Below are 27,072 nucleotides of genomic sequence, written 5' to 3' on the forward strand. Positions count from 1 at the left end.
TGGAAAGAACTGCAGACAAATGCATAAAGACAGTCACCCAAGGTCAGCACCAGCTTCAAGGAGCATGATCCTTCAGGGCAGAAAGAAAAGCTGGCACTATACTCAAGAAATGTCACCCTTCATTTTCCATCAGCAGCTCTGCTTGGTTTAGACTAAAGGGAACATCATATTAACCAAACTGCCTGCCCTCACCCCTGCCTTTCATTTTGCTTTCGTGTGTGGTCTTCCCCCAATTAGGATGTAAACTCCTTAAGGTAAGAGACTTTTTTTCTTATTTGCATCCTCAGAGCTTGGCACAGTGCAAGACACATAGTAGGCACTTAAATGTTTATTGAATTAAATTTAGTGTACATAAAGTCAACATCAGCAAGGAGAATGATCCTTCATGGCAGAAAGAAAAGCGGACACCATATACAAGAAATGCACTGATTCTCTGACACACATCTAAGTGAAACCTCATAAGGATTCCTTTAAGAGAGAAAAGGGGCATTCTAGGAAGATGTTGGAGTAGGTCAGAAATTTCCAGGCTCTCCAGATTTCCTCCACAAACAGACAGAAAATTACATGAAATGAACATAGAGCAACAAAAGTAAAGGGGTAAAGCAATTGTCCTCCTAAGACATCTTGAGAGGACCTCAGAGAAGACTTTAGGGGTGGAGGTTTGGCCTGAGTGAGGTGTAAACACCTCCAGGCTGACTCTACTAATCAACAAACAAGACCCCTAGAGAAGCAGACTAGGCCTTAAGAAATTTCACCTCAACTTTCATATCATTCATGGCCTCAATAAATTTCACCTCAGGAACTTTCACCTCACAGCCTCAGAAACTTTCACCTCACCAACTTTTGCCTCACAAACTTTCATCTAAAGAACAGCAGAGGGCTGAGTGAGGGAAGATTGTTGTTTCCAGAATTCAGGCCTAGAAGTGCTAACCAGACCGCAGTCATAAGAACATTTTTGGGACAGCATGCCTGGGGCATAGGGGAGGAAGAGAGGAGTCTCTGAGATTGAGACCCCAGACAGAATTCAGAAAACAACAGTAAGAAGGACTTCAGGCCTAAAGCAACATTACCCACAACTTGGGACTAAAACTTGATAATAATAATATTAAGCTGCTAAAAATAAAATAAGACAAATTAAAAATAAAATTGAATAATCAAAGGAAAATGCACCTGACCATGGATAGCTACTTTGGTATAAAAGAAGATCTGGGTTCATATTCAGAGGAAGATAGTGAGTTTAAAAAAGCCACTTCTACTCTAAAGAGTATGTCAAATGGTCACAACCCCAAAAAGAAATCTTGGAACAACTTAAAAAGCAATTCAAAAATTAAATAAGAGAGAATGAGGAAAAATTCAGAAAGAAATAAAAGCAATTCAAGAAATTTATGAAAAGAAAGTTAACCAATTAGAAAAAGATACAAAATCATAACGAAGAAAATAAAAAGGAATTCAAAAGTCAAATAAGAACAAGGAAATTATGAAAAGAAAGTTAACCAATTAGAAAAGGATATACAAAATCTTAAAGAAGAAAATAACTTCTGGAAAAATATAATTGGGCAAATACACACAGAATGATGTTATAAGACAAGAAGATATAATAAAACTAGAAAAAATAGAAAAAAATCTGAAATATTTCATTGGAAAAACTAATTTGGAGAACAGATCAAGAAGAAACAATATAAGAACTGTTGGACTACCTGAAAGTTATGATCAAAAAAAGAATCTGGATACAATATTACAAAAAATTATTAAGGAAAATTGCCCTGAAGTTCTAGGACAAAAAGGTAAAGTAGAAATAGAAAGAATCTGCTGATTATAACCTGAAAGAGATTCTAAGAAGAAAATTTACAGGAATGTCATAGCCAAGTTTCAAAATTCCCAAATTAAAGAGAAAATATTGCAAGCAACAAGAAAAAAAATCAATTTAAATACTGTGGCTCTCAGCACGAGTACACTGCCAATAGATTTCCATATAGAGTAACAAATGTGCCAATAAGTGACTACCCTAATTGCATGCCTGCTTTCACTGTGCCCCTGTGACTGCTGTACAGTGAGTGATTGATTACTCTCCCATAGGGAGGAGTGAAAGCTGCTTGACTCCTACCAGGATTGCATTGTATATGGAATGATCATCTACATAAATTTTATATGGACATTAATTTTCCTTTTTATATGTTAGGTAAATATTTCTAAGAGTTATACAAATGGAATTATTATAATAAGTACTAATATATTTTTTCATGTTTCATTGCCTGAATAAAAATTGTTTATCACTGTTAAAAAAAAAACCACTGTGGAAAAACAATCAGGATTTCATAAGACCTAGCAGCTTCTATACTAAAAAATCATAGATCTTGGAACATTATCTCTCTAAGAGTAAATGAGCAGGGCTTACATTCAAGGATAATTTATTCAGCAAAGTCAAGTATAATGCTGAATGTGTGGTTGCGTGTGTGGTTTGTTCTTCATTCTCAAAGAGGACCACGACATTAAGGAGATAATGGCATGACTTGCAATTGACTTTGATTTGAGTGAGTGAGGGCTGCAAAGTTACCAGCCTCACTTTCTCCTCCAGAGCCATTTGGGTCCAGTGGCCAGATGTCTACCAGGATGACTGGAGATGGCCCAGTATGCAGTGGGAGACCTTGGCCCTTTAAAGCTAAGGTCTTTTCAGGTTCTAACTTTGAGTGAGGCAACGCCTATTGGAATCGCCCCTTTAATAATAAAAAAAAAAAATCAAACTGGGAGGGGAAGACCCTCAGGGTTGTTGGCCAAAAAAGAAACAGTTACTAGTTATGTTCACTCTGAGTCTGGAGGGCCCAAAAAATAACCACTGAGAGGTGCTAGGCCAGGGACCTACTATGGTTCAAACCAAGAGATCCAGAGTGAATTTTGTCTTTGAGAAAGAAATCTAGCCAGTACACAAAAAAATGGACATATGATGAACTGAAAGACTTTTAGGTATTTGAAACAAAATGACCAAATCTCAATGGAAAATTCAATATAAAAGATCTAGAAGAAACATGAAATTTAGTAATTATTAGTTATTATTACTAATAGAATTCTTAAAACTTATCATTACTAAGGTAGTTTGAAAGAAAGGTTGGGGCTGAGTTGTGTATGATGAGATAATTCTAAAAAACAAAATTGGGAAGGAAAAGGTTAAAAGGAGAAATTATCTCATGACAATGGGGCTTGAAAGGAAGAACTAACACAGAGGAAGCAGGTCAGGATAGAGGGTTGGCAATATTGGAACCTTACTTTCATGGGGTTGAAGAGGAAAGAACATATATTTGAAGAGGTTTAGAAGCTTTCTGAACTTCTAGAGAGGTGAGAAAACTGGGGGATAGGGTAGGAGAGGGACTTTTGGAAGGGTGGATAGATTGGAAAGGTAGAGTGAATAGATAATAATAGATAAAGGAGGGACTTTCAGAGGGATGGCTAAGGGGAGAAGATAAGGTAACATGGATAGGGTGAAAAGAGGCTGAGAAGGAAAACAGTAAGTAAAAACAACTGGGCATAGACCAGTATCTTACACTATTAACCAAAATAAAGTCAAAATGGATACATGACCTAAACACAAAGAGAGATTTTACAAGAAAATTAGAAGAACATGGAACATGTTATTTATCTGACTTATGGGTTGGCAAACAATTTATAAATAAACAAGAGACAGAGAGCAAAGTTGGGTGTAAAATGAATAATTCTGATTACGTGAAATTAAAAAGGTTTTGTACAAATAAAACAAATGTAGCCATGATCAGAAGGAAAGCAGAAAATTGGGGGAAAAATGTATAGACAGTTTATCAGATAAAGGTCTCATATCTAAAATAAAGAACTTTGTCACATCTATGTCATTTCCCAATTAATAAATGGTCAAATGATATAAATATGCAATTTTCCAATGAAGAAATAAAAACAATTTATAGTTATATAAAAAAATACTCTAAATCATTATTGATTAGAGAAATGCAAACTAAAACAACTTTAAGATATCATTTTATACCTACTAGATTGGCTAAAATGATAGAAGGGAAAAGTAACAAATGTAGGAGGGGACATGGAAAAATTGGGACACTAATTCATTGTTGGTGGAATTGTGAAATGATCTGGAATTATGCCCAAAGAGTTATAAAACTACCTATGCCCTTTGACCCAGAAATACCACTATATGGTCTATTTCTGAAGGTAATTAAAGAAAAAAGAAAAGAACTGATATGTTCTAAAATGTGGTGGCAAAGAAATGGAAATTGCAGGGATGTCCATTAATTGGGAAATGGCTAAACAAGTTATATGATTGCGATGAAATACTACTATGCCATAAAAATGATGAGCTCAATGATTTTAGAAAAACATGGAAAGATTTACATGAAATAAGGAAGAGCAAAATGAGCAGAACCAAGAGAATTGTATATAATAACAGCAATATTGTTTTAAGAACTATATGGCTCTATAAAGGACATTTGAAGAAAAATGCTGTCTACATCCAGAGGAAAAAACTGATAAATAGAAGTATGTATAGAATAAGTTTACATATATATATCTATTTGGGTCTAATGTTAGCCTTGGGAGGTGGTGAATTGGAGGGGAGGGAAGAAAAAAAGAAATTTACATGATAATTCTGTTGTATATTTGAAAGAAATAGCAAGTTGTACATAATACATTTGCAGTTTCATGTGCAATCATCTTTTTCTATTGTACTATGTTATGGAAATGCTGGTTTTATTCTAGAAATTAAAAATAAAAATTTTTAAAAGAGAGAAAAGGATCTCCAGGGCTAGATACATGTTATTTATACACAGACCTCACTACTATAATAGTTTGAGATTAAGTCAACTGTCCCCAGGGACTTTGTTTATACAATGGAAAAGTATACTTCCAATTTGGAGAGGATGTTTTGTAACAATTATTTTTGCCTTATTTTCATAGTAAACTCTCTTTATAAGAGCTAACAGATTTTGGCTGACTATTAAAGGGAAACATATTGGTGGAGGATCAGGGTCTAGAAACCCAAGATCAACAGCAAACTCTAGATTCCTGAGGGAAGAAGTAATTAACCACCCCTCTGAGGACTCCAAACTTTGGATGGGGGTACAGATTAGGGAAATACCCCCAGAGAAGCTATTACATTAGTATCAGGTTGGTTGTTGTCCTTCATAGTTGAAGAGGACCAAAATGACATCACTACATCAGGGTCAATGTATAGTGTGTCCAACTGTGGCTGCTTAGACCAATGCAAGCTTGAAAGATTCTACCTGACCTAAGTCAGGCACAAATACTCCATATGAACATTTGGAAAGAAGCTGTCTCTAAATTTGCCTATCTCATGTTTCTTTTGAGACACTGCATTTCTGCTTTGCTCATAGAGCACAGCATCTTCTTTGATGAGGGCATACCATGCTGGGCAGTCCTGTGCCAGTATATCCCATGTCATGCAACCAATTCCAAATGTCTTCAGAGAGATGTTAAGAGTGTCCTTGTATCACTTCTTCTGACCACCACATAAGCACATACTTTGTGTGAGTTTTCCATTAAAGTCTTTTAGACAAAGATATATTTGGCATGCAAACAATGTGGTCAGTCCATGAGAGTTGGGCTATCTGCAGTAGAGTTTGAATGCTTGTCAGTTCAGCTTGAGAAAAGACTGCAGTGTCCAGCACCTAATCTTGCCAGGTGACCTTCAGAATCTTCCTAAGACAATTCAAATGGAAGTAATTCAATTTCCTGGCATGGCGCTGGTAGAATATCCAGGTTTCACAGGCATACAACAATGAGGTCAGCACAATGGTTCCATAGACCTTCAGTAAGGTCTATTCTTATACTCTTCTCTCTCACACTTTCCTTCGGAGCCTCCCATACACTGAGTTAGCTCTAGCAATGCATGCATCAACCTCATTATCAATGTGTATATCCCTGGAAAGTATACTGCAAAGGTAAGTGAACTTTTCCACAGCATTCAAACTTTCTCCATTTGATGTAACTGATGGTTCCACATATGAAGGGTGTGGTGCTGATTGGAGGAGAGTGTGTTTTCTGGTGTCAATTGTTAGGCAAAAATTAGCACAAGTAGCAGAAAACTGATCCATACTTTGTTGCATCTCAGCTTCGGAAGCTGCACAATCATCCGCGAACAAAAATTATCAGATACACCAAAGGTACAATACCAACTTCCTTATGTGAAAAATTCAACTCCACGTTAGTTGGTAGATGAAACCAATAGTAGAAAGAGAAAGGGGCAGAGCTAAGATGATGGAGTAGCAGGAATAAGTAGTTGTTGAGCTCTCCACAAGCTCTTCCACAGAGATGTAGAAAATGTAATGATCACCAACTGGGAAATCTAAGAAAAGAAAATTCTCTATGAGTCGGTTTTTTTTTTTAACTTGAGTTGGCATACAGAAGTAGACAGAGGCATTAGGGAGAGAGTGTGTACAGAAATGACCACATAAAGCATTCCATCACAGGGACTGAAACAGGTCCAAGGCTATGCAGCTACATAAGAAGAGGTCCCAGATCCTGTATAGACCTTGTGCTTGATACAGGAATGAATGCCACTACACTGTTTCCTGTCACAGATCCAGGGCAGACTGACAAGCCCTGTGCTCAGGCATGGCATTCATGTGTTGAGAAGTGGTCATAAGCCCTACCTAGACTGTATACTGAGCAAGGAGCAAATTCAGAAGCAAACAGCATCAATACAGTCTCAGTTCCAGCCTCTAGCCTAATCTGAAGCTTGCAGAGTAATAAACAGGGAATGAATTTCAGATGAAAGGGAAGTCTGCAGCTCTGTAATTCTGAACCAACAGAGATTTCCACCTGGTTCATAGAAGCTAAGTCCTACAACAGTTCATTGGAACTCCATCTTGGGCAAACTCAAAGGTATATTGATCAAATCAAGGTTAGGAACTTCTAGAGCTCTCACTAGGAAGGTAATAATTAGACTTTCCCCTGGATTGAACCCTTTGAGAACACCGGAAGCTTGCAGGTCCACAGCCTGTGCTTTCCTTAAGATCTTGGAATAACATAACACTCAATACCTCAGGAAAGCAGTAGCAAGATCTCATAGTACAAGATCAGCTCAGATATTCCCTCCAAAGCCTGGCCTTAATATAAAATCTGAATTCAGGAAGTAGGTTGGAAGAATAAGGGGAAAAAAAAGAATTCCATTATGAAAAAGCTATTATAGTGGCAGGGATCCTCAAGACACAAACCCAGAAGAAAATGACTTCAAAATATTTACAAGCAAAGCTTCAAAGAAAAACACAGCTTGAGCACAAGTTCAAGTAGAATTCCTGGAAGAGATGAAGCTATAATTTTTTAAAGTTAAAAATATATATTTTTTTATAAATGAAATTACTGTCCTCAAGGGAAAAATAAAAGACAATTTTGGAAGAAAAGTTGGAAAAGGAATTAACAACTTGGTAGAAGAAGTACAAACCTTTATAGACTCCCTGAAAATTAGAATATACCAAATAAGAAATAGTGAAATCATGACATAACAATAAATGTTAAAAACAAAGTCAAAAAATTGAAAAATAGAAGAAAATATAAGGTATTTCATAACAAAAACTGACATGGAAAACAAATTTAGAAGAGGTAACTTCAGAATTGTTGAAATACTTGAAAGCAAAAAAGAAAACATACCATACTTCAAGAAATAAAAGAAACCTTCCCAGATCTCTTAGAACTAGAGAATAAAATGGAAACTGAAAGAACACATCAGTCATGAACTGAAAGAGACCTTCAAATGAAAATTTCTAGAAACAATACAGTCAAAATTCAAAGCTTCTAGGTCAAGGAAACAACACTGCAAGCAACCAAAAAGAAAAAAATTCAAGGACTAAGGAGTCACAGTCACAATCACACAAGATCAGCCATCACTTTGAAGAAACAGAGAGTTTGGAATATGACATTCCAGAAGGCAAAGGATAGAGGACTATAGTCAAGAGTAATTTACCCAGGAAAATTAAGTATAATTCTACTCAGGGGAGAAAATGGATCTTTAATGGTGTAAAGCATAGCGGATAAAAATACTAAAGATGAGTAAAATCTCTGAAATACAAATATAGGAGTCAAGAGAATCATAAAAAGGTAAATGTAAGCAAACAAGCATAACGGATTAAGCAATAACAAACTATTTACATTCGAATATGGGTAGATGACATATATATCTCTACAAAACCTTATCATCAGAGGCCACTGTGGAAGTCTTAATTAGACAAAGGGGTTGTTAGTAGTTTTGTTTTGCTTTGATAACCTTAAAAGAAGAATGGAAAGTAAGGGGAAAAGGAACACACTAGGAGTGGGGTAAGGAGAAGCAAGAGGAAGGACAGGGAAAATTATTTCACATCACCAAGGTGATACAAATGTAGTCTTGACACCTAAACCAGGGACAGCCAAAACTGAGAATGAAAATTCTAATATCTCTAATGGATATCAGTGCAAAAATTATAAATAAAATATTAGCAAGAAAACCATAGCAACATATTACAAAGATTATTCACTACAATTAGGATGAATTCAGACCACAAATGCAAGGATGTTTCAACATTAGCAAAACAAACAAACAATTGATTGTATTAATAACAAGAACAAAATCAGATTATACTAAGAGATAGAGAAAGCTTTTGACAAGATATAACACCCATTTCTATTAAAAATACTAAAATGCATAAGAATAAACAGAGATTTCTTTAATATATTTAGTATCTATCTAAAACCAAGAGCCAGCATTACTTGTGATGTACAAAAATAGAGCCCTTTCCAATAAGATCATGGGTAAATAAGTATGTTCTTTATCACTGATATTATTCAATATGAATAAAAATGCTATCTATAGCAATAAGACAAGAAATTTTTAGAATAAACACAAAGATGAAACAAAATTTTCACTTTTTTTACTTGGCACAATGGATAGAACACTAAATTAATGGAGGAACACCTAAGTTCAAATCTGACCTCAGACACTACCTATGTGACCCTGGACAAGCTACTTAACTCCATCTGCCTCAGTTTCCTTACCTGCAAAAAGAGGAAAATAATCATAACTACCTCACAGAGTTGTTGAAAGGATCAAATGACAATATATTTGCAAAGTGCTTAGCTGCCTGGCACATAGCATGTATTTAGTAACTGCTGATTTCCTTCTTTCCTTCCCTCTGTAGATTTACAGAATATAAAATAAACCTACATAAGTCATCAGCATGCCTGTATATTACCAACAAAATCCAGCAGAAAGAGATAAAGATAATCCATTTAAAAACAGTAAACAAAGTATAAAATACTTGAGTGTCTACCTGTCAAAATACACACAGGAATTATATGCTACAAAATATTCTTTGCACAAATAATGACAGATTAAATAACTGGAAAAATATTCATTGTTCATGGGTAGGTTGAGCCAATATATTAAAAATGACAATGCTTCCTAAATTAATTTACTTATGTTATGCCATAACAATTAAACTACCAAAGGATTACTCTATAGAGCTAGAAAAAAATAACAATAAAATTCATCTAGAGAAACAAAAGGCTAATAATCTCAAAATAAATGATGAAAAAGTTGAAAAGAAAGGGGGCTGAGCACTTATAAACCTCAAACTATACTATAAAGCAATAATCATCAGAACAGTTTGGTACTAGGTAAGAAATAGATTGATCAGTGGAACAGATTAGGTAAACAATATACAGAAGAAAACAAGCACAGTAGCCTGGTGTTTAATAAATCCAAAGATCCCAGATTGGAACAAAAATGATCTATTTAACAAAAATTGTTGGGAAAGCAGATTGGAAGATATTAGGTATTACTAACACCTCACATTGTCTACCAACATAAGCTCCAAATAGGTACATGATTTAGATATAAGGGTAACATACTAAACAAATTAAAGGACCAAGGAAGAAATAGTTAGGAAAAGAATTTATAACCAAGTAAGAGGTAGAAAGGATCTCTAATGGATTTGAGTGCAAAAATCATAAATAAAATATTAGCAAGGAAACCACAGTAACATATCACAAAGATTATTCACTACAATCAGGCTGAATTTAGATCTTATAGACCTTATAGAAGGTAAAATGGAAAATTTTGATTACATAAAATTTTAACATTTTGATAAATTTACAGGTAGGTAAATAAAACACAATCTTTGCAGCAAGTTTCTTTGAAAAATCCTAAATAAGGGGCAGCTAGGTGGCACAGTGGATAGAGCACTGGCCCTGGAGTCAGGAGGACCTGAGTTCAAATCTGGCCTCAGACACATAATACTCATTAGCTGTGTGACTCTGGGCAAGTCCCTTAACCCCAATTGCCTCACCAAAAAAAAAAAAAAAAAAGAAAAAGTCAAATTAGACTTTTTCAGATAAGATGGACATGGAACTGATTCAAAAATAAAATCCATTTCCAATTGATAAGTAGTCAGAGTATGAATAAACAATTTTCAAAGGAAGAAATCCAAGCTATCATGAAAAAGTGCTCTAACTCACTAATAATTAGAGAAATGCAAACTTAAGGTACATTTATGATTCATTTCTCACCCATCAGTTTGACAAAACAAAATGAAAAATATCAAATACTGGAGGGGGTAGAGAAAACCATTAATGCAGTGTTAGTGCAATTGTGAATTGGTCTAGACATTCTGGAAGAAAATTTGGAACTATACCCCCAAACCAATTGAACCGTCCACTCTCCTTGACCCAGAAATATCACTAGGTCAATACTACAAAGAGATTAAAGAAAGGGGAAAAGGACCTATATGTACGAAAATATTTATCACAGTTCTTTTAGTTTTGACAAAAAAACTGGAAACTAAGGTGATGCCCATCACTTTGGGGAATGACTAAGGTGATGGAATACTCTTGTACTTTCAGAAATGAAACCTGAGAAGGCTTATATGAACTGATGTAAACTAAAATAAGCAGAATTAGGAGAAAAGTTTATACAATACCAACAATAATATAAAAATAAACAACTTTCAAAGACTTGGAAACTCTGATCAAACAACCACAATTTCAGAGGACTTATGATACAACATGCTGTCCTCCTCCAGATAGAGAGGTGACGAGCTGAGTGCCACTGAGCTATTTTTAAGGCGTATTTTAAAAGAGTATTCCCACTTCTTGGAGATCTTCACGCAAAAGCTAGATAGTAACTTGTTTATGTTTTAGAGGGGCTTATTTTTCATCTATGGATTGGATTAGATAGTCACTGAGTTCCCTTCCAGTTCTTGAAAATCCTTTGACTGTGATCCTCTAGATGCTATTGTTGGTGGATGTTGCTGTGACAATTGCATCCAGTCCTAAAACATTAAGATGTTCCATGATTATTTGAGAATAGCCTAATAAGCCACATAGGAAAAATCAAATGCCTATCATCCAGATTATGATATGCAGGAGAATGAACTTGAGTTAGTACATTAATACATATATTTGGGACAAGCACTACTTACAGACAATGAGTTGAACCCTGAATTGAATAGGAAAAAGAGAAGAATGAATTGCATTTTAAAAATTGCATGGCGCATTAAATGATCTCAAGGTTCTCTCTAGTGCAAAGACCCATCTTTTCAATATGGATCTTTTCCTACTTATTCTTCATAGATGGAGAGTTTGGAATACCATAATTTGTGAAATTAGAGAAGTGAATGAAAAGATAATGGAGGGATGCATGGTGGCCACCGGTAAGCTGTTGCATATTTCTACTGGTGACATACATTAAAAAAGTGGCTTAAAAGATATTATTGAGAAAAAGTATAATTGGAAAAGAAAGTCACTAATATTAAATGAGTAAGAAGGGTTAACAGATGGACAGCCCAAAAACTACATTGGTTTATTCAATATGCAAAATGTAGGAAGGCCTTCAGCAGGGAATATCTGTTGCACAGAAGAAAAAAAAGATTTACATCTGTACCAAAGGATGGAGTACCAATTTCTATGAGATCTCAGACCCACTAATGTGTTAAAGTACAAAAACAACAGAAGCACAGGCGGAATGAAAGTCCATGGGGAGATGTTTGATTTTAGTGTAATAATTTCTATAATTGACTCTAATACTTCCATATGTCACAATTATTTTAAAGTACCTATGTCACAGGATTCTCAAAATTCATTAAAACAAAGTAATTACAATTCTCTTTAATTTAGAAAACAAATAGCATATATCATACCAGAAGCAGAAAGGAAAGAGGAATATGATGTACATGTTGAAGAATCAAGCAAATGATGAGTATCAACACTAAAAAGGCTGTAGTCACTAATGTGATTTTATTTTTTCTGCAATTTCTGCATTAGGATTCCCAAGTGAATATTACTGCTACTAATTTACTATTTGCATTTTATTTAATTTTCAAATACCCTTCTTTTAGTGTAGGCAGTAAATAATATACAGTACCTCTTTGTATGAAGACATGATCCTTTCAATGGCATCTGCTCCAGAGGCCAATAAATTTCGTGCAGTGGTAAAGGCTTCTGTACGTTCACTAACCATAGCTTGTTTCTGGTCATCCTCTAAATCTTAAAGAAAAATTAAGAACTGTTGTAGTTGCCAAGTGGCCTCTATCCCCATTTCTACACACATATTTTTAATCAATTCAATTCTAGCTAAAAAATCAATGTGTGTTAATTAAAATGTGTAAGTATTAAAGAAAGTTTTAAAGTAAATTATTTTGCTGGGTAGGGAGGGAAGAGGTCCAGACCTGTGATTTCATTTGATATAAGAACTTCCTCTACTGTACGCCCTGTCCCAAGTTACCCAGCCAGTATGTATCAGAGGCAAGACTTGAAACAGGTTTCCTTGACATCAAGGATGCCACACTATCCATTACTCCCTGTTGCCTCTCAAAAGTAATTCATATATTTTTGAAATTTCAATAAGACTATTTATTTGATATTGCCTTGTTTTTTATTTTCCTCCAAGAAAGGTAAAAATATTAAATAAAAAGTCCTTGCTGACCAGTATTATTATGTAGCTTATTTTTTTTTGTTTTAATTTAATTTTAAAGAAATTTCATCTGAACTATATTTGGGAAAGAAAAATATTTATATATTTTTAAACATCCTTTTGGAGTGGAAGCAGGATAACAAACCTCAGGAGCAGAATCTCAGGACTTTTTTCTGTTTAGGTAAAAGATCCTGAATATCAAATTCAGCTTTTGCTGCCCAAAGTAGAAGTATTAGAAATCCTCACATAAAACACAAGAGGCAGTGTCCAAGGATGTTCCCCCCCTGAGACTTAATTATTAAAATATACTACCTTCAGCCCTAACATTTTTGTCTTTTGGAAACAAGGTTCACCTCAAGATCCTCCATGGGGACTTTCCTGAGTCCTCTCCCCTCTCCTCCAATAGTTAATGCTTCTTCCTACCCTAAAATGACTATGTATTTACTCTGCATATATGTCTCTTTTACTTTTCTGTATTTATGTTGTTTTCCTCCAGTTAAATCTAAGCTTCTTGAAGAAAGGGACTATTTGATTCTCATCTTTCTATCCCCAGAACCTAACACAGTACTTGGCAAAAGTAAATGCTTAATAGTTGCTCATTGAATTGTTTAGTTGAATCTAATATCACCTCTCCAGACACTTTCTTTATCGGAAGAGGTCATGCTGTTTTATGAAAGAAAATAATTGAGATCCATGTGACCTATGCTATGTAATACTATTTATTCTTTCAAGAATATGTTATAGAAAACCCCATAGTACTTAATTATGCAGTACACAAGAATATGAACTATGCCGGAGTGTTAATATAATAGTAGCACAGAGGAAATAAGATCACTTCAGTTTGAGTGTGATCAGAGAAGAATTTACAAGGGAAGTGACATGTTATCTGGACTTTGAATAGATGGTATTTCTACATGTGGAGATCAGGCGCAAAGGGAAAGAAGGGCACTCCTAATGGAAGGAATTCTTTGCTTGTACAGGTATAGAGGTCAAGACGCAGGAGGCATGTTGTTCTGGAAACATGAAGTAGTTTATTTTGTCTGTGACATAGGGTTTATGTAACAGATAAGGCTGAAAGAGAAGCTTGGACCCAGAAACAATTAGACATAATAGAATAGTGTTTGATAAAGACATCACCTACTGGTATAAAAGGTCTCCCTAGTCAACAAAAACTGTTGGGAAAACTATGAAAGGGAATAGCAGAAATTAGGACTAAAACAAGATCTTAAACAATATATAACACCTTGTTACCAAAAAAAAAAAAAATAGCGTTATAAGCCTGGGGCAATATTCATGGCCCATCATTCCCTCCTTTATTTTAGACAAAAGTTTGAATGTAATGACAATAACTCTAAGCCTCCAGTTAGGAATATTCCTAACATTTAGACAGAGGTTAGGATCTTTGTTTAAATACTTAACTTCTGGTCTCATTGTAGTTAAGGAAGAATTCAGATTATCAGAAACATTTGGGTAATGAAACAGCAGATTATATTTTAGTGTCTGAGGACAGGCAGGCAGTGGGAGAAATTGGGGAAAGCACTCTTAGTACTGTTCTTCTGCTCTGAGATCTATATAGCTGACGGAACTCCTCAAGATTTCCCTTCTCTACTACAGCTCAATACTACCTTTTCCTTCTCCTTTCCCTGGGCTTTCAGTACATGCCTTACCTCTTTTCTTCCCACTCCACTTCGAAATTCTCTGTCTGGTTCTGAGATACCTCCTCCCTTTCATACAAATTCCTCAGGGTGTAATCAAGTCTCTCATGAAATAACTTTGATTCGAGGAGGTGTAGAGGCACCAATCAGACTCAGTTATGATTAATTCAACCAATAAGTGTTCTTTTGTTACAAAGTATTCTGGTCTGTGCCTAATTCAGGCTATCCACTGGTAGGATATTGAAACAAAATGAGACATTCAAAGGTCATTCAACAATTTTTTAAAAAGAGATTTACTTAGCTATAGCAGGAAGTATATTCAACAAGAATGGTTATTGAGGGCACCTCGAGTTGATTCAGCTGAGGAAAGCTCCTTTGCCTGAGTTACCCATTTTCAAGCACCTTTGGAGCATTTGGTGGCTGCTTTGTATTCACGTGCTGAGGAAGCAATATCAATAGTATGAGCCTTTATTCCTCTAAGCCAACCAACTCTCCAAAAAGGTCATACCTTTTAAGGAAAAAGCAACCTAAAAGTTGGAGGGGTTAGAATATCGCTCATACCACCAGTACTTTTAAGTGTTTGGGGAAAAAAAACAGAGATCCACCCTTACACTTATATCACAATAACATCCAAATGGATACTTAACCTAAATATAAAAAATTATAAGCAAATTAAAGGGATCACAAACTTAAAGGTCTAGAGTTGATAACCTTTAAGGTACTACCAAAAGGTCTTTAAGAAATTAAATTCTTTAAGGTACTACCAAAAGTTTAAAGTACTACCAAAGGAACTGCCTTGCAACTGGGTGGTATAGAGACATGTAACAAATGTCGGGGGGAAAACTACCTCAGAGACTGGTAATTAACTACTTAATAATGTGAACTCTTTGCCCTTTTCCATAGTGAGAGATAAGAAAGGAGAACACTGTGACCTGGCATTTTGAGAATTTGCATGGCAGATAAAGGTAACCATAGAAGATAAAAATGGACAATTTTGATTACATAAAAGTGAAAGTATTTTTCGAAGTAAATGCAATTAGAAGAAAAGCACGTAACTGGAAAAATCATAACAGCAATTTTCTCATAAAGGGCTCAAACATAAGATAATTAGAGAACTGATATAAATATGAAAAAGCCACTCCTCAATAAATAAGAGGTCAGAGAATGTGAAAGGACAACTTTCAAATAAAAAAAAATAACAAACTAGGAACAACCAGGTGGAAAAAAATGTTCCAAGTCACTAATAATAAAGAAATACAAATTAAAACAATTCTAGGATTCTAACTCACAGCCATCAAATTAGCAAAGATAGAAAATGCAATTGTTGGGGAACAGTAACATTTTCCATTCTGGAAAGCAACTTGGAACAATATACCAAAAGTCCCTAAACTGCATACTTTAACCAGGCAAGGTCAAAGCTGTGTAAAAAAAAATTTATAGTAGGAATTGTTGTTATAGCAAAGAACTGGAAACAAAGCGGGTAGCAAAGCTGTGGAATGGAAATGATGGTATTAGTAGATTATATATTGTGCTGTAAATTCATGCAGAACAAAATGAGCAATTTACTGGATGACAATTTATAGGATGACCACCATAATATAAAGTGAAACAACTTTAAAGCCTTTAAAACTATGATCAAAGCAGTGATCGATCATGACTTTAGAAGACTGAGTGACCCATATCTTGGCAAAGAGGTGCTAGACTAGAGACTGTAACAAGTAAAAATGATGCTGAGATACAATTTTCCTCCAGAGCAAGATCTTTTTAATTTTAATTCATATCAAATGGTCATATCATTTAATAACAGTGACCTGTATACTGTTAGTGAAACAGGTCATATTGGCACCTCAGCATGATCAATTTATTAGTTAGCTAAGCAGTAACCAATGGGGGCAGCTAGGTGGTACAGTGAAGAGTGCTGGGCCTGGAGTCAGGAAGACTCATCTTCCTGAGTTCAAATCTGGCCTCAAACACTTCCTTAGCTATGTGACCTTGGGCAAGTCACTTAACATATTTGCCTCAGTTTCTTCATCTGTCAAATGAACTGGAGAAGGAAATCACAAACCACTCCGGTATCTCTACCAAGAAAATCCAAAATGGGGAAAACTAGGTGGTGCAGTGGTCAGAGCTCTGGCCTTGGAGTCAGGAGGACCTGAGTTCAAATCTGACCTCAGACACTTGACACTTACTAGCTGTGTGACCCTGAGTAAGTCACTTAACCCCGATTGCCTCACAAAAAGGGGAAAAAGAAGTTAAAAAAGAAAAAATAAAACCAAAAATAAGGTCACGAAGAGTTATAGAAGACTGAAAAACAAAAGCAGTAACCAATAAATTGGGTCAGTAGTGCCTCTAAATTACCAAAATCCTGGAGCGAGAGCAAACCTGGTGTTTTAAACCTAGGTGACTGATCTTCTGATTGACCTGACAGTATATCATTTGGACCTCCCCTAGCAAAGATAAGACAATCCCAATTGGTAGACATTTTAATGAAGTGGGTTGAGAGTTATCTGAACTCCTCCCAGTTAATTTCAAGGTTAGCAGGTGAGAGTAGTCATCACATAATAGGATTAGCCAGCAGCTGGGGGGAAATGGGCTGGTCTTCAAAAGTGTCTGATTACACCCTTCTCTGACACTTAAGGAATACTAGTTGCTTTACTCAGCTGTCTCTAGCAGTCTTGGCCAGAAAAACAAAAAATGCTTTCAGTTACGTTCTTCTCCTCTTTGGCCTACCCCTCAGAGACCAAGTAACCCCTAACTTTGAAAAGAAAAAGCTAGCAGAGGGGAGTCGTCCCCCTGGGAAGGCCTATATAAGCAGGTTCTCTATTTATGAGGTAAACTGAAGGGGGAGGGAGTCTCATTTTAAACTGGTAAATGAACAGATGCCCTGGGAGCTAAGAGTGATCACATTCCTCAACCAGGCCTTTGTTTGGACTGGGAGAATTCTCCTTTTGAATTTAGCTAAAAGATGGAGTTTTGACAAAACAGGAAAAGGATGGATTAAAAAGTAATATTAATTATTAAATGACTAATTTTCCTCAAGGTGCAGAATGATACATTTTTAAACATAGCTATTTTGTTAATTTGTTTTAATTAATCATATTTGTTAAGGATTTATTGAATGCTTATTATATGCCAAGTACCATGCTAAGTTAGATTCTAAGGATTCAAAGATTAAAAAATGAAACAATTGCTGCCAGACTTTAAAAGTTTGCAGTCTAGTTGGGGGAGACAGCATATACCTGTATATACATATATACTATGTACATACATGTGATCTCACAAGTTAAGGTATCATATATAAGATTTTTACCCTACGTTTGCATATATTCATGTAGCTCCATATTTATGTTAATAGATTAGAAATATAATATGTATGTATATAACATGTATACATGTTAATAGATTATATATATTTTAAGTTTATGTATTGTATATATTATAAATTAATATATTACATATTGCAAGGGTAGCCTCAATACCTTAACTGAGATAATAGATTTTTAGATTAAGTTTGAATAATCTTTTAAATTAGAACGATGTTCCATAAGAACTGTGGAATGGCAGAGGAAACTTGGCCACGCTGGAGGAGCATCTATAAATGATCAAGTGAATTGAAATATATTCATTTTAGAAATTGGTGCAATGTGCAATGGAAATCTCGGCGTTCAACCATCACCACTCCTAGCCCCTACCTCTCCGTCAAAAAGGAATCTCCTAGAGAAAAAAGGGCCCACCTTTAGTCTTGGCCTGTTCCCTTTTCCCTGACCCCACTCTGGCTGGAAGAGGAAGGACCTTTAAAACTTCAAAGAGTCCAGAAGATTTTGGACCACTCATCTTTACATTGCTCTCTTAGCCAGTGTCCCAGATCAGCTGGCAGACTGTCTACATCAAGAGCCAAGGACCATTTCACCATGTTTAAAGAGAATGTATTGAACATCCTACAATGGGGTGAACACAAATGGGAGAAAAGGACTTCAAGAAACTAAGAGCTGTTTGTTAACCTTTTGCCTCCAGTCTGGGGGAAGAGCCACTGATTCCTTATATGCTGTATTTTGTGGTGAAGCCTTCCAGAAGCTATCAGTGCTTTGAGGGTTAGTCCCCTGGGGTCAATTAAATCTTCAGGATAGTTCCAATACCTTTCAAAGAAAAATTAACCTAGCTTTCATGGAGTAAGGTTAGGAAGAGAACACCACCTATTGCGGTAAGGCCCTAAGATATGTTTTTAACCACAAGCTCTAAACATCATGATCCTACATCTGATACAGAGGCAATGTGGAATAGTGGAATGAGCACATAATTGTGTGTCCATGAGACCTAGGTTATAGTCATAGTTCTTCCATTAATTAGCTATGCAATTTTGTGACGGTAAGCAATCTTCTTAAACATCTCCAGGCCTTAGTTCCTCAATCAAAAAATGAATTAAACTATGCATTTTAAACCTATTCCATTTTGTATCATGATTCAAGAAAACCAACAGACAAAAAAAATCCCTCTTTGCTACTTTTCTCTGGTCTTTCCATACCTTTTCCTATTCACCTATCCATCCTTAAACTTGGTCTTCTTTATCTTTAAAAATGTTGATTGATATAAACATTTCAAAGATCTCTAAGAGTGGTACAAGTGTTGAAAATGTAATATGAATAATAATGAACACAATAGTTTCATCACCTTGAGATAAAAACAGATTTTATTCTTAAACAACAATCACATGCATAGTACAACCTTATGAAGAACAGAAGATCTTAAGATCAATATCTTAAGAAAATGGCTTGAGAAAGTCCATTTTACCTACTTTCTCACTGGCTAGTTTGTCAAAAGTCTCTGGACAATTGCTAGGAAATGTCAAAATTTAGTTTTATTTCCACTTATTCATTTTGAGATAAAATTTTATTTTGTTTAATCAATGTCTTATTCTGGCATTCTTAAGTTTACATAATAAGCTACTTTTTAAATGTTTTTTCTATTCCCTGAATTTGGAATCAAACAATCGGTATCTCTGATAGTTAAAAAAAATGTTTTCACCCACCTTAAATCACCTACAGGAAAAAATTCTTCTCATATCTTGTTTACCCCTTACTTATCTCAATAGGGCTAATTTACCATTATTAATAATTGTGTTTTCTCTACTCTATGCTGCATGCCCCAGGGTTCTATAATAAGGCCAGTGCTTCTAAACACTTATTATTGCTAACTATGCTATAGCCTTGTCATTAGGTCCTCCTCTGACATACATTAATTAGGAAAAAATGAGTATTTTTTCCTTCTGAAACTTTTAAGGTAATTATCATGTCTGTTAGAAATTCAATCTGAAACATCAGATGGTTTTAAATGTATTTAAATTTTTTCTCTACATGCCATCTCTTTCTATATCCAGATCATCTCTTTTCACATTTATCTGTGTGCCTGTTATTCCCTCTTCCCACCTTTCAGTCCCCCCCAAAAAATATGGGGAGGAGCTAGTTTATTTTTTATCTTTGTATTCCTGTCAAGGTCTGGGGTCTTGTAAATAATAAGTACTTAAACTAGAAAACAGGATTCAAAAAGATCTTGAAAAAATAAAATATTAGACTAAATTGAAAAGGATTAAATTTAACAGGGATAAATGTTTTATCCTCAGTTTTAATCAACTCCACAAATATCAGATGCACTTGGTATGGCTAGACAACAATTTGTCTGGAAAGGATGTAGGTGTTTAGAGAACTACAAGCTCACTATGAGTCATTAATGTTATATAGAAGTCAAGAAGCTACATCATTTTCAGGGGTAGACAGGTGACTGTCTCACTGGATGAAGTTGATGCTAGTAAAACCACATCTGGAGTATTGTATTCAATTCTAAGTACCACATTTTAAGAAGGAATGATGGAGAGTATCTAAGGAGAGCCAACTGGGTCCTCTAGTTTAGTGTAGTCCCTTTTCTGGCTATTTCTCTAATTTGAACTTACTATCAGTTTGGATCTCAAGAAGATGGCTGCTACCTTGGGTTCAAGAGTATACCCTGTGGCACCATCAGTGTGCTTTCTATTGGCATCTACAGGTATTAGATTCAACTAGCTGTTATCAAAACATTTACTGTAAAAACAGTAGTACAAAACATTTCCCCCCCCCAATCCTTTGGCAAAATCTCCCACAAATATATACAGTGACCTTGGAAAGAATGGACACAAACTTAAGAGTACTATGATGAGGGGAAGTTCAGTGGCACAGTGTATAGAGCACTGGCCCTGGAGTCAGGAGGATCTGAGTTCAAATTCAGCCTCAGACACTTGACACTTACTAGCTGTGTGACCCTGGGCAAGTCACTTAACCCCACTGCCTAGCCAAAAAAAAAAAAAATACAAGAAAAGAAAAGAGTACTACAATGACTATTATAAATACCCAAATTAACTATAAAGGACACATGAAGAAAGATGCTATCTGCATCCAGAGAAAGAACTGATAAATAGAAGTATGTACAGAATAATTTTACATATATATTCCTATTTGTGTCAAATGGTAGCCATGGTTGGGGGGGACTAAAAGGGAGGGAAGAAAAAGCAAAGAAATTTACATGATAATTTTGTTGTATATTTGAAAGGAATAGCAAGTTGTACATAGTAGATTTGCAGTTTCATGTGCAGTCTTCTTTTTCTATTATACTATGTTATGGAAATGCTTGTTTTATTCTATAAATTAATTTTTTTTAAAGTACTACAATGACGAGGCACACACATAGGGAGTATATGTGGAAAATGCAACTCACAACTCTAGACCCTCGAGGTCTTATATATGAGTGCTCTTTCAGAATGAGCAGAGACCTTTAGCCTAACCTAGTTCTGGCAAAAGCCTTACCATTTTGTTTCCCTCAGAACCTTCCTTAGTTCTGAGGCTTGCCATCTCCCAGGCAGGAGAAGGGAGAGTAGAGATTTACCTTTTACTTTTGGAAACTCTTTCTGGTTCAAAATCAGGTTGCCTTAGTGAGAGATCTCACTCTAACTTACAATGGCTATCTTGGTACATTTTCCAAATCTTCATCTCTGCTAGCTAGGCCATAGCAAAGCAATGACTAATCATTCACCAGTAATCTCCAAAATATTTCTGAGGTTGATAGTTATCCAGTTTTTAAAAGTTCTATTGATCTTCAGTAGGTCTATGCAAATCAAAGGCTGGGAAAAGTTACAGAGGGAATCTATGCCCTAGGAGAAAATTCAAAGTCTCAGCCTTTTCATTTGCAAGTAAACTAAAATTTAACAAAGTGAAGAATTTAAACTAACATTTAAAATGGATTCACACACTGTTAGGTGCAAATATAATTTGAATGGGACTTGCCCTTAGATCTCATTGCTTCTGCATTTTGCCCTTAACGACCAATAAATTTTCTGAAGTCTAAAAAGTGTATACCATAGCAAAATTGAAGGAACAAAAAGGAAATGATAGCTGTCTTCAACTATTTAAAGGTCTGTCATATGGAACTTAACTCCAAAAGGCAGAATTTAGGAGAAATCAGTGGAAGTTGAAAAGAACAAACAAACAAATGTAAATTTAGACTTGCCTGAAAAAACTCTTGGCAATTAGAGCTATTAAAAGTGAACTGCGCTGTCTCAGGAGGTAGAGGGTTGAATTACATATTTTCACTCAAAAGTTACATGAATGAACCATTTGTGGGGTATGATATATAGAAGATTCTTACTTTAGGGTTATATTATTATTTGTGTATATTACAGTTTTACACATATTATTTAATTTACGTTGGTCAATAATTCTGTTAGAACTCTATTTTGTAAATGAGGAAACTTATTGAGATGACTATAAAGAAGTCATTGCCAAATGACTTGCCAAAGGTTATAGTAACTATTAAATGGCAGATGGAAGACTTAAATTTAGGTTTCCTAACACAGGCCCACTCCCTATCCCTAATAATTACAGTAAAATTAATACAATCAGAGTATGACTAAAATGAAAATTAGCAAAAACTCTTAAAATTATTTCCATTTGAGGGCAGCTAAGTGACACAGTGGACAGAGCACCTGCCCTGGAGTCAGGAGGACCTGAGTTTAAATACAACCTCAGACACATAACACTCACTAGCTATGTGACTGGACAAGTCGCTTAACCCCAACTGCCTCACCAAAAAAAAAATTATTTCCACTTAAAACACATATTTGAAATAAAGTAGAAATGTCATTACCACCATCTGCAAAGCCAGTTGCAGTGATAATAGGTACAGCTACCATAATCAGTCCACTGCTGCTCCAGACATACTTCATCAAGAATTGCTCTATCATTATGTACCATAAACGTTTAGATAAAATGAGATTCATTTGCTCTGCTAAAGCCTTGTAACTTTCCTGCAGTTGTTTCATTTCTACCTATGGGAAAAAACAAAACAAAACAAGTATTTACATTGCATGCCTGAACACCCTCTCATTTTACCCTTCCCCATTCTACTAAGCTATATATATTCATAATAAATATCTATCAACATAGAACTTTGCTTAGAAGCCTATGTATGATTTTGTGATGTAATTTTTATCTTAAAAGTTATATTTTATAAAGTGCCATCTTTAGGTCTAGCAGCTAAAAAATATAGATTAAAGTTGGCTTAGAACCCTTGTTATAAAATGACTAGCTTTGTAGAAAATGCATTGTTAAATATAAAAGTCTTAACCATTAATCCATTTGCATATTTTGATAATTTGAAAATCATATATATAAAACAGTGTCTTTCATAGTGTTCTAAGCATTTTCCCAGAAGAATAGTTAAAAAACAACTGTATTTTTCTTTTTACAATGAAAGTGTTTTATTTGTATTTCCCAAATGTACATTTTTACTTCAGCAGGGGCTTAAGTTTTAAGAAAATAAATTGTGGGGGCAGCTAGGTGGTGCAGTGGATAGAGCATTGTTCCTGGATTCAGGAGGACCTGAATTCAAATCTGGCCTCAGATACATAACACTCACTAGCTGTGTGACCCTGGGCAAGTCACTTAACCCCATTGCCCAACCAAAAAAAAGAAAATAAATTGTGATAATAAAAATGACAATTCTACCTAAATTAATCTATTAACTCAGTTCCATACCAATCAAACTATCAAAAATTATTTTATAGAGCTAGAAAAATAATAACAAAATTCATCTGGAAGAACAAAAGCTCAAGGATATCAAGAGAATCAATGGGAAAAAAATGCGAAAGTGGTCTGGCTGTACCAGATCTCAAACCGTATTATAAAGCACTAATTATCAAAACAATCTGGTACTGGCTAAGAAATAGAGTGGTGGATCAGTGGAATAGATTAGGTACAACTACATTGTAGTAAATGACCATAGTAATCTGGTATATGATAAACTCAAAGATCCAAGCTTTTGGAACAAAAATTCATTTGACAAAAACTGCTGGGAAAACTGGAAAAGACTATGGCAGAAACTAGGTACAGACCAACACCATATCTCACATATCTCACACACACTCAACAACACATCTCACACCATATACCAAGATAAGGTCAAAATGGGTACATAACTTACGTATGATATCATAAGCAAATTAAGAGAGCATGAAATAGTTTATCTGTCAGATTTATGGATAAAGGAAGAATTTAGGACCAAAGAAGATATAGAGAGCATTACAAAATATAAAATAGATAATTTTGATTATATAAAATTAAAATGCTTTTGCACAAACAAAACCAATGCAACCAAAATTATAAAAAAGGCAGAAAACTGGGGGAAACTTTTTGCAACAAGTACCTATGATAAAGGCCTCACTTCTCAAATATATAGAGAACTGAGTCTAATTTATAAAAACAAAAGGCATTCCCCAATAAGGATATGAACAGACAGTTTTCAGACTAAGAAATCAAAACTAGCTATAGTCATGTGAAGAAAAATGCTCTAAATCACTACTGATTAGAGAAATGCAAATTAAAACAACTCTGAAGTACTACCTCACACCTATCAGGTTGGCTAATATGACAAAAAAGGGAAATGTTGGATGTTGGAAAGGATGTGGGAAAACTGGGACACTAATGCACTATTGGTGAAGCTGTGAACTAATCCAACCATTCTGGAGAGCAATTTAGAACTGTGCCCAAACAACTGTAAAATTATGCATACCCTTTGATCCATCAGTACCACTGCTAGGTCTATATCCCAAAGACATCCAAAAAAAGGGAAAAGGAACTATTTGAACAAAAAATATTTATAGCAGCTCTTTTTGTGGTGGCTCAGAATTGGAAATCGAAGGGATGCCTATCAATTGGGGAATGGCTAAATAAGCTGTGGTATATGGTTGTAATGGAATATTATTATGCTATAAGAAATGACAAGCAGGATGATTTCAGAAAAACCTGGAAAGACTTACATAAACAGATGGATAGTGAAGTGAACAGAACCAGGAGAATGTTGTAACAGCAATATTGTTAAATGAAGAATTGTGAATGACTTAGCTATTCTTAGCAATCCAAAACAATCCCTAAGGACTACTGATGAAGCATACTATCCACCTCCAGAGAAAGAACTGGTATTATTTGCATGCAGATGTTATTTTTCACTTTCTTTCATTTTTTTTATTTGAATCTTCCTTATAAAATGACTAATATGGAAATGTTTTACATATTTGCATATGCATAATCTATATCTGATTGCTTACTATCTCTGGGAGGAAAGATTAGAGGGAGGGAGGGATAGAACTTGGAACTCAAAACTTCAAATAAAAATGTTAATACAAAAAAAAAGAAAATAAACTGTGGAACATAAATATTTAATGTATTTGTCAAACTAAGCACACATTTTGCTTAGAATTAAATTACTCTTAACTCTAGATATTTAAGAAAAATGAAACTTTAGAAAATATATTCTGCAATTCTATTTGTGATTAAAAGTTTAAGAAAGCATATATTTTCATAGAAGTTTAGATGTCAGAGGAATCTGAACCATTGCGGAAGTGAGACAACAGACCCTATCTTTTTCTGCAGTAGCAGCATCGAGCCATCTCACATTTCAACTATCATCTTAATTTTTGCCTTACCTTATGTCCTCTGTAAAAGGCAATTTCTTCCACATTGGCTATAATTCGGGAGTGCACATACCGCAAATACCCCTTCCTGTGAGCTTCTTCAGCCACCAATTTACCAAATTTGGGAGAGCAGGTTTTTAATACTTTGGCAGTAGCATACACTACAAGCCCTGCCAGCAATGTAGGCCCAATGGGGCTTGCTCCTTTGGATGTAGCAGTTTGGATGAGAGTATAGGAAGTCAGCATTACATCCAAAATGGGTTTGGTTAGATTAGAATACAAGTGAGCTACAGACTGGGAGAACATCATAATATCCTCAGTAAGAGACTGATCAGGGTTTGCAAGTCTCCCATCCATATTGATCACCTTATAATAAGTCTGATTTGTGAAATAGGTCTCATAGGCATGATCTACCAAACGAGTTCTGAAAGCCAAAGCAAGCTTGCACTCCAGATACCTTATTGCGCTGTTCACAAATGTTGCAGGAATTGCAATCATAAGCCATTTGATTAATTTAATAATGAAAGTCCCAGGTTTTTTTTCCACAATGCTCTTCACAATTTTTCCATCTAGGCTAGCCACATAGATAGAAAGAAAAGTTCTTGAGATTAAAGCCACGGAATGAAGGCATAGCCAACCTGTTTCGGTGGTCACAAGTTTGGGAAAGAGAATTTTCCGAAGCTGCAGAAGCTGTTTGAAAAAATCTGCATTCACTCCAGGAGCTTTCTTCCAAGAGCCCTCAGTGCAATGCAGTTTCCCCTGATTCTCTGCAGTCGGGCAAATTTCCTCTAGGTTCTTTTTGCAGTCGGGCTGCTTTAGACGCTTGCCAATAACGGGATAGAGAGTTTTCAGAGCATATGCCGCAGCCATCAGGCAGGCGACCCTTTTAGCAGTCCTAGATCTGGTCCATTTCACTCCATTTGCCGCTGCCTTTAACATGTGGGTCATTTTCTCCCTCGCTTCAATCCGTCTTTCCAAAACAAAACAAAAAAACCCTCCTGATTTGTTTTAAATATCCATGATCCTCAGAAAACTCGAACTGATCTTTCGCAAAATCAGACTTATTCCACAGTCTGCAGCATATACTGTTGAGACAGATGCAGTGGAGGTTAGAATCGATTTACATCTACCAGGGACGATTTCTCTAAGAACTTGGAGTTCCCCAAAGCAACCCACAGCTATAAACTCCTCCCCTCTCAATCCACTTATTGGCTGCAAACAGAGTGGGAGCTTTGTACTAGCGTACTTTATCTTTGAGCGTTGAAAAGGGGAGGGGAAGGGAGAACGGAAAGCAGAGAAAATGTGTTGCTTCCTCAAAAAAAGCAGTATAGAGAGTTAAACATCTCCAAAGGTGTCGAATAAGGGTAAGCTGGTTGGGAGCAAAACCTGACCTGGCTACTGAGCATGCTCCATCGTCACTTGGAAACAAGTTTTAATTAAGATCGTCGTCATTGTCGTCGTCATCGTCGTCGCCATCATCATCATCATCATCACTA

At 35.5% G+C, this 27,072-nt stretch overlaps 1 protein-coding gene across 2 annotated transcripts in view; it reads right to left on the bottom strand.

Annotated features, from left to right (window-relative positions):
* The window catches only part of ABCD2 (ATP binding cassette subfamily D member 2), a 102,657-nt gene extending 75,963 nt beyond the window's left edge, over nucleotides 1-26,694 (bottom strand). For both annotated transcript variants that reach the window (XM_027858966.1, XM_027858967.1), the window contains exons 1-3: nucleotides 25,589-26,694; nucleotides 22,753-22,933; nucleotides 12,383-12,504 (exon numbers count right to left, since the gene is read on the bottom strand). In XM_027858966.1, coding sequence (XP_027714767.1) covers nucleotides 12,383-12,504; nucleotides 22,753-22,933; nucleotides 25,589-26,524 — 1,239 coding nt within the window. In that variant the 5' untranslated portion in view covers nucleotides 26,525-26,694. The remainder of the gene's footprint in view (nucleotides 1-12,382; nucleotides 12,505-22,752; nucleotides 22,934-25,588) is intronic.
* Between the last annotated feature and the right edge of the window lie 378 nt (nucleotides 26,695-27,072).

This window comes from Vombatus ursinus, unplaced genomic scaffold, assembly GCF_900497805.2.
Source record: "Vombatus ursinus unplaced genomic scaffold, bare-nosed wombat genome assembly UNPS02013950.1, whole genome shotgun sequence".
Lineage (NCBI taxonomy): Eukaryota > Metazoa > Chordata > Mammalia > Diprotodontia > Vombatidae > Vombatus > Vombatus ursinus.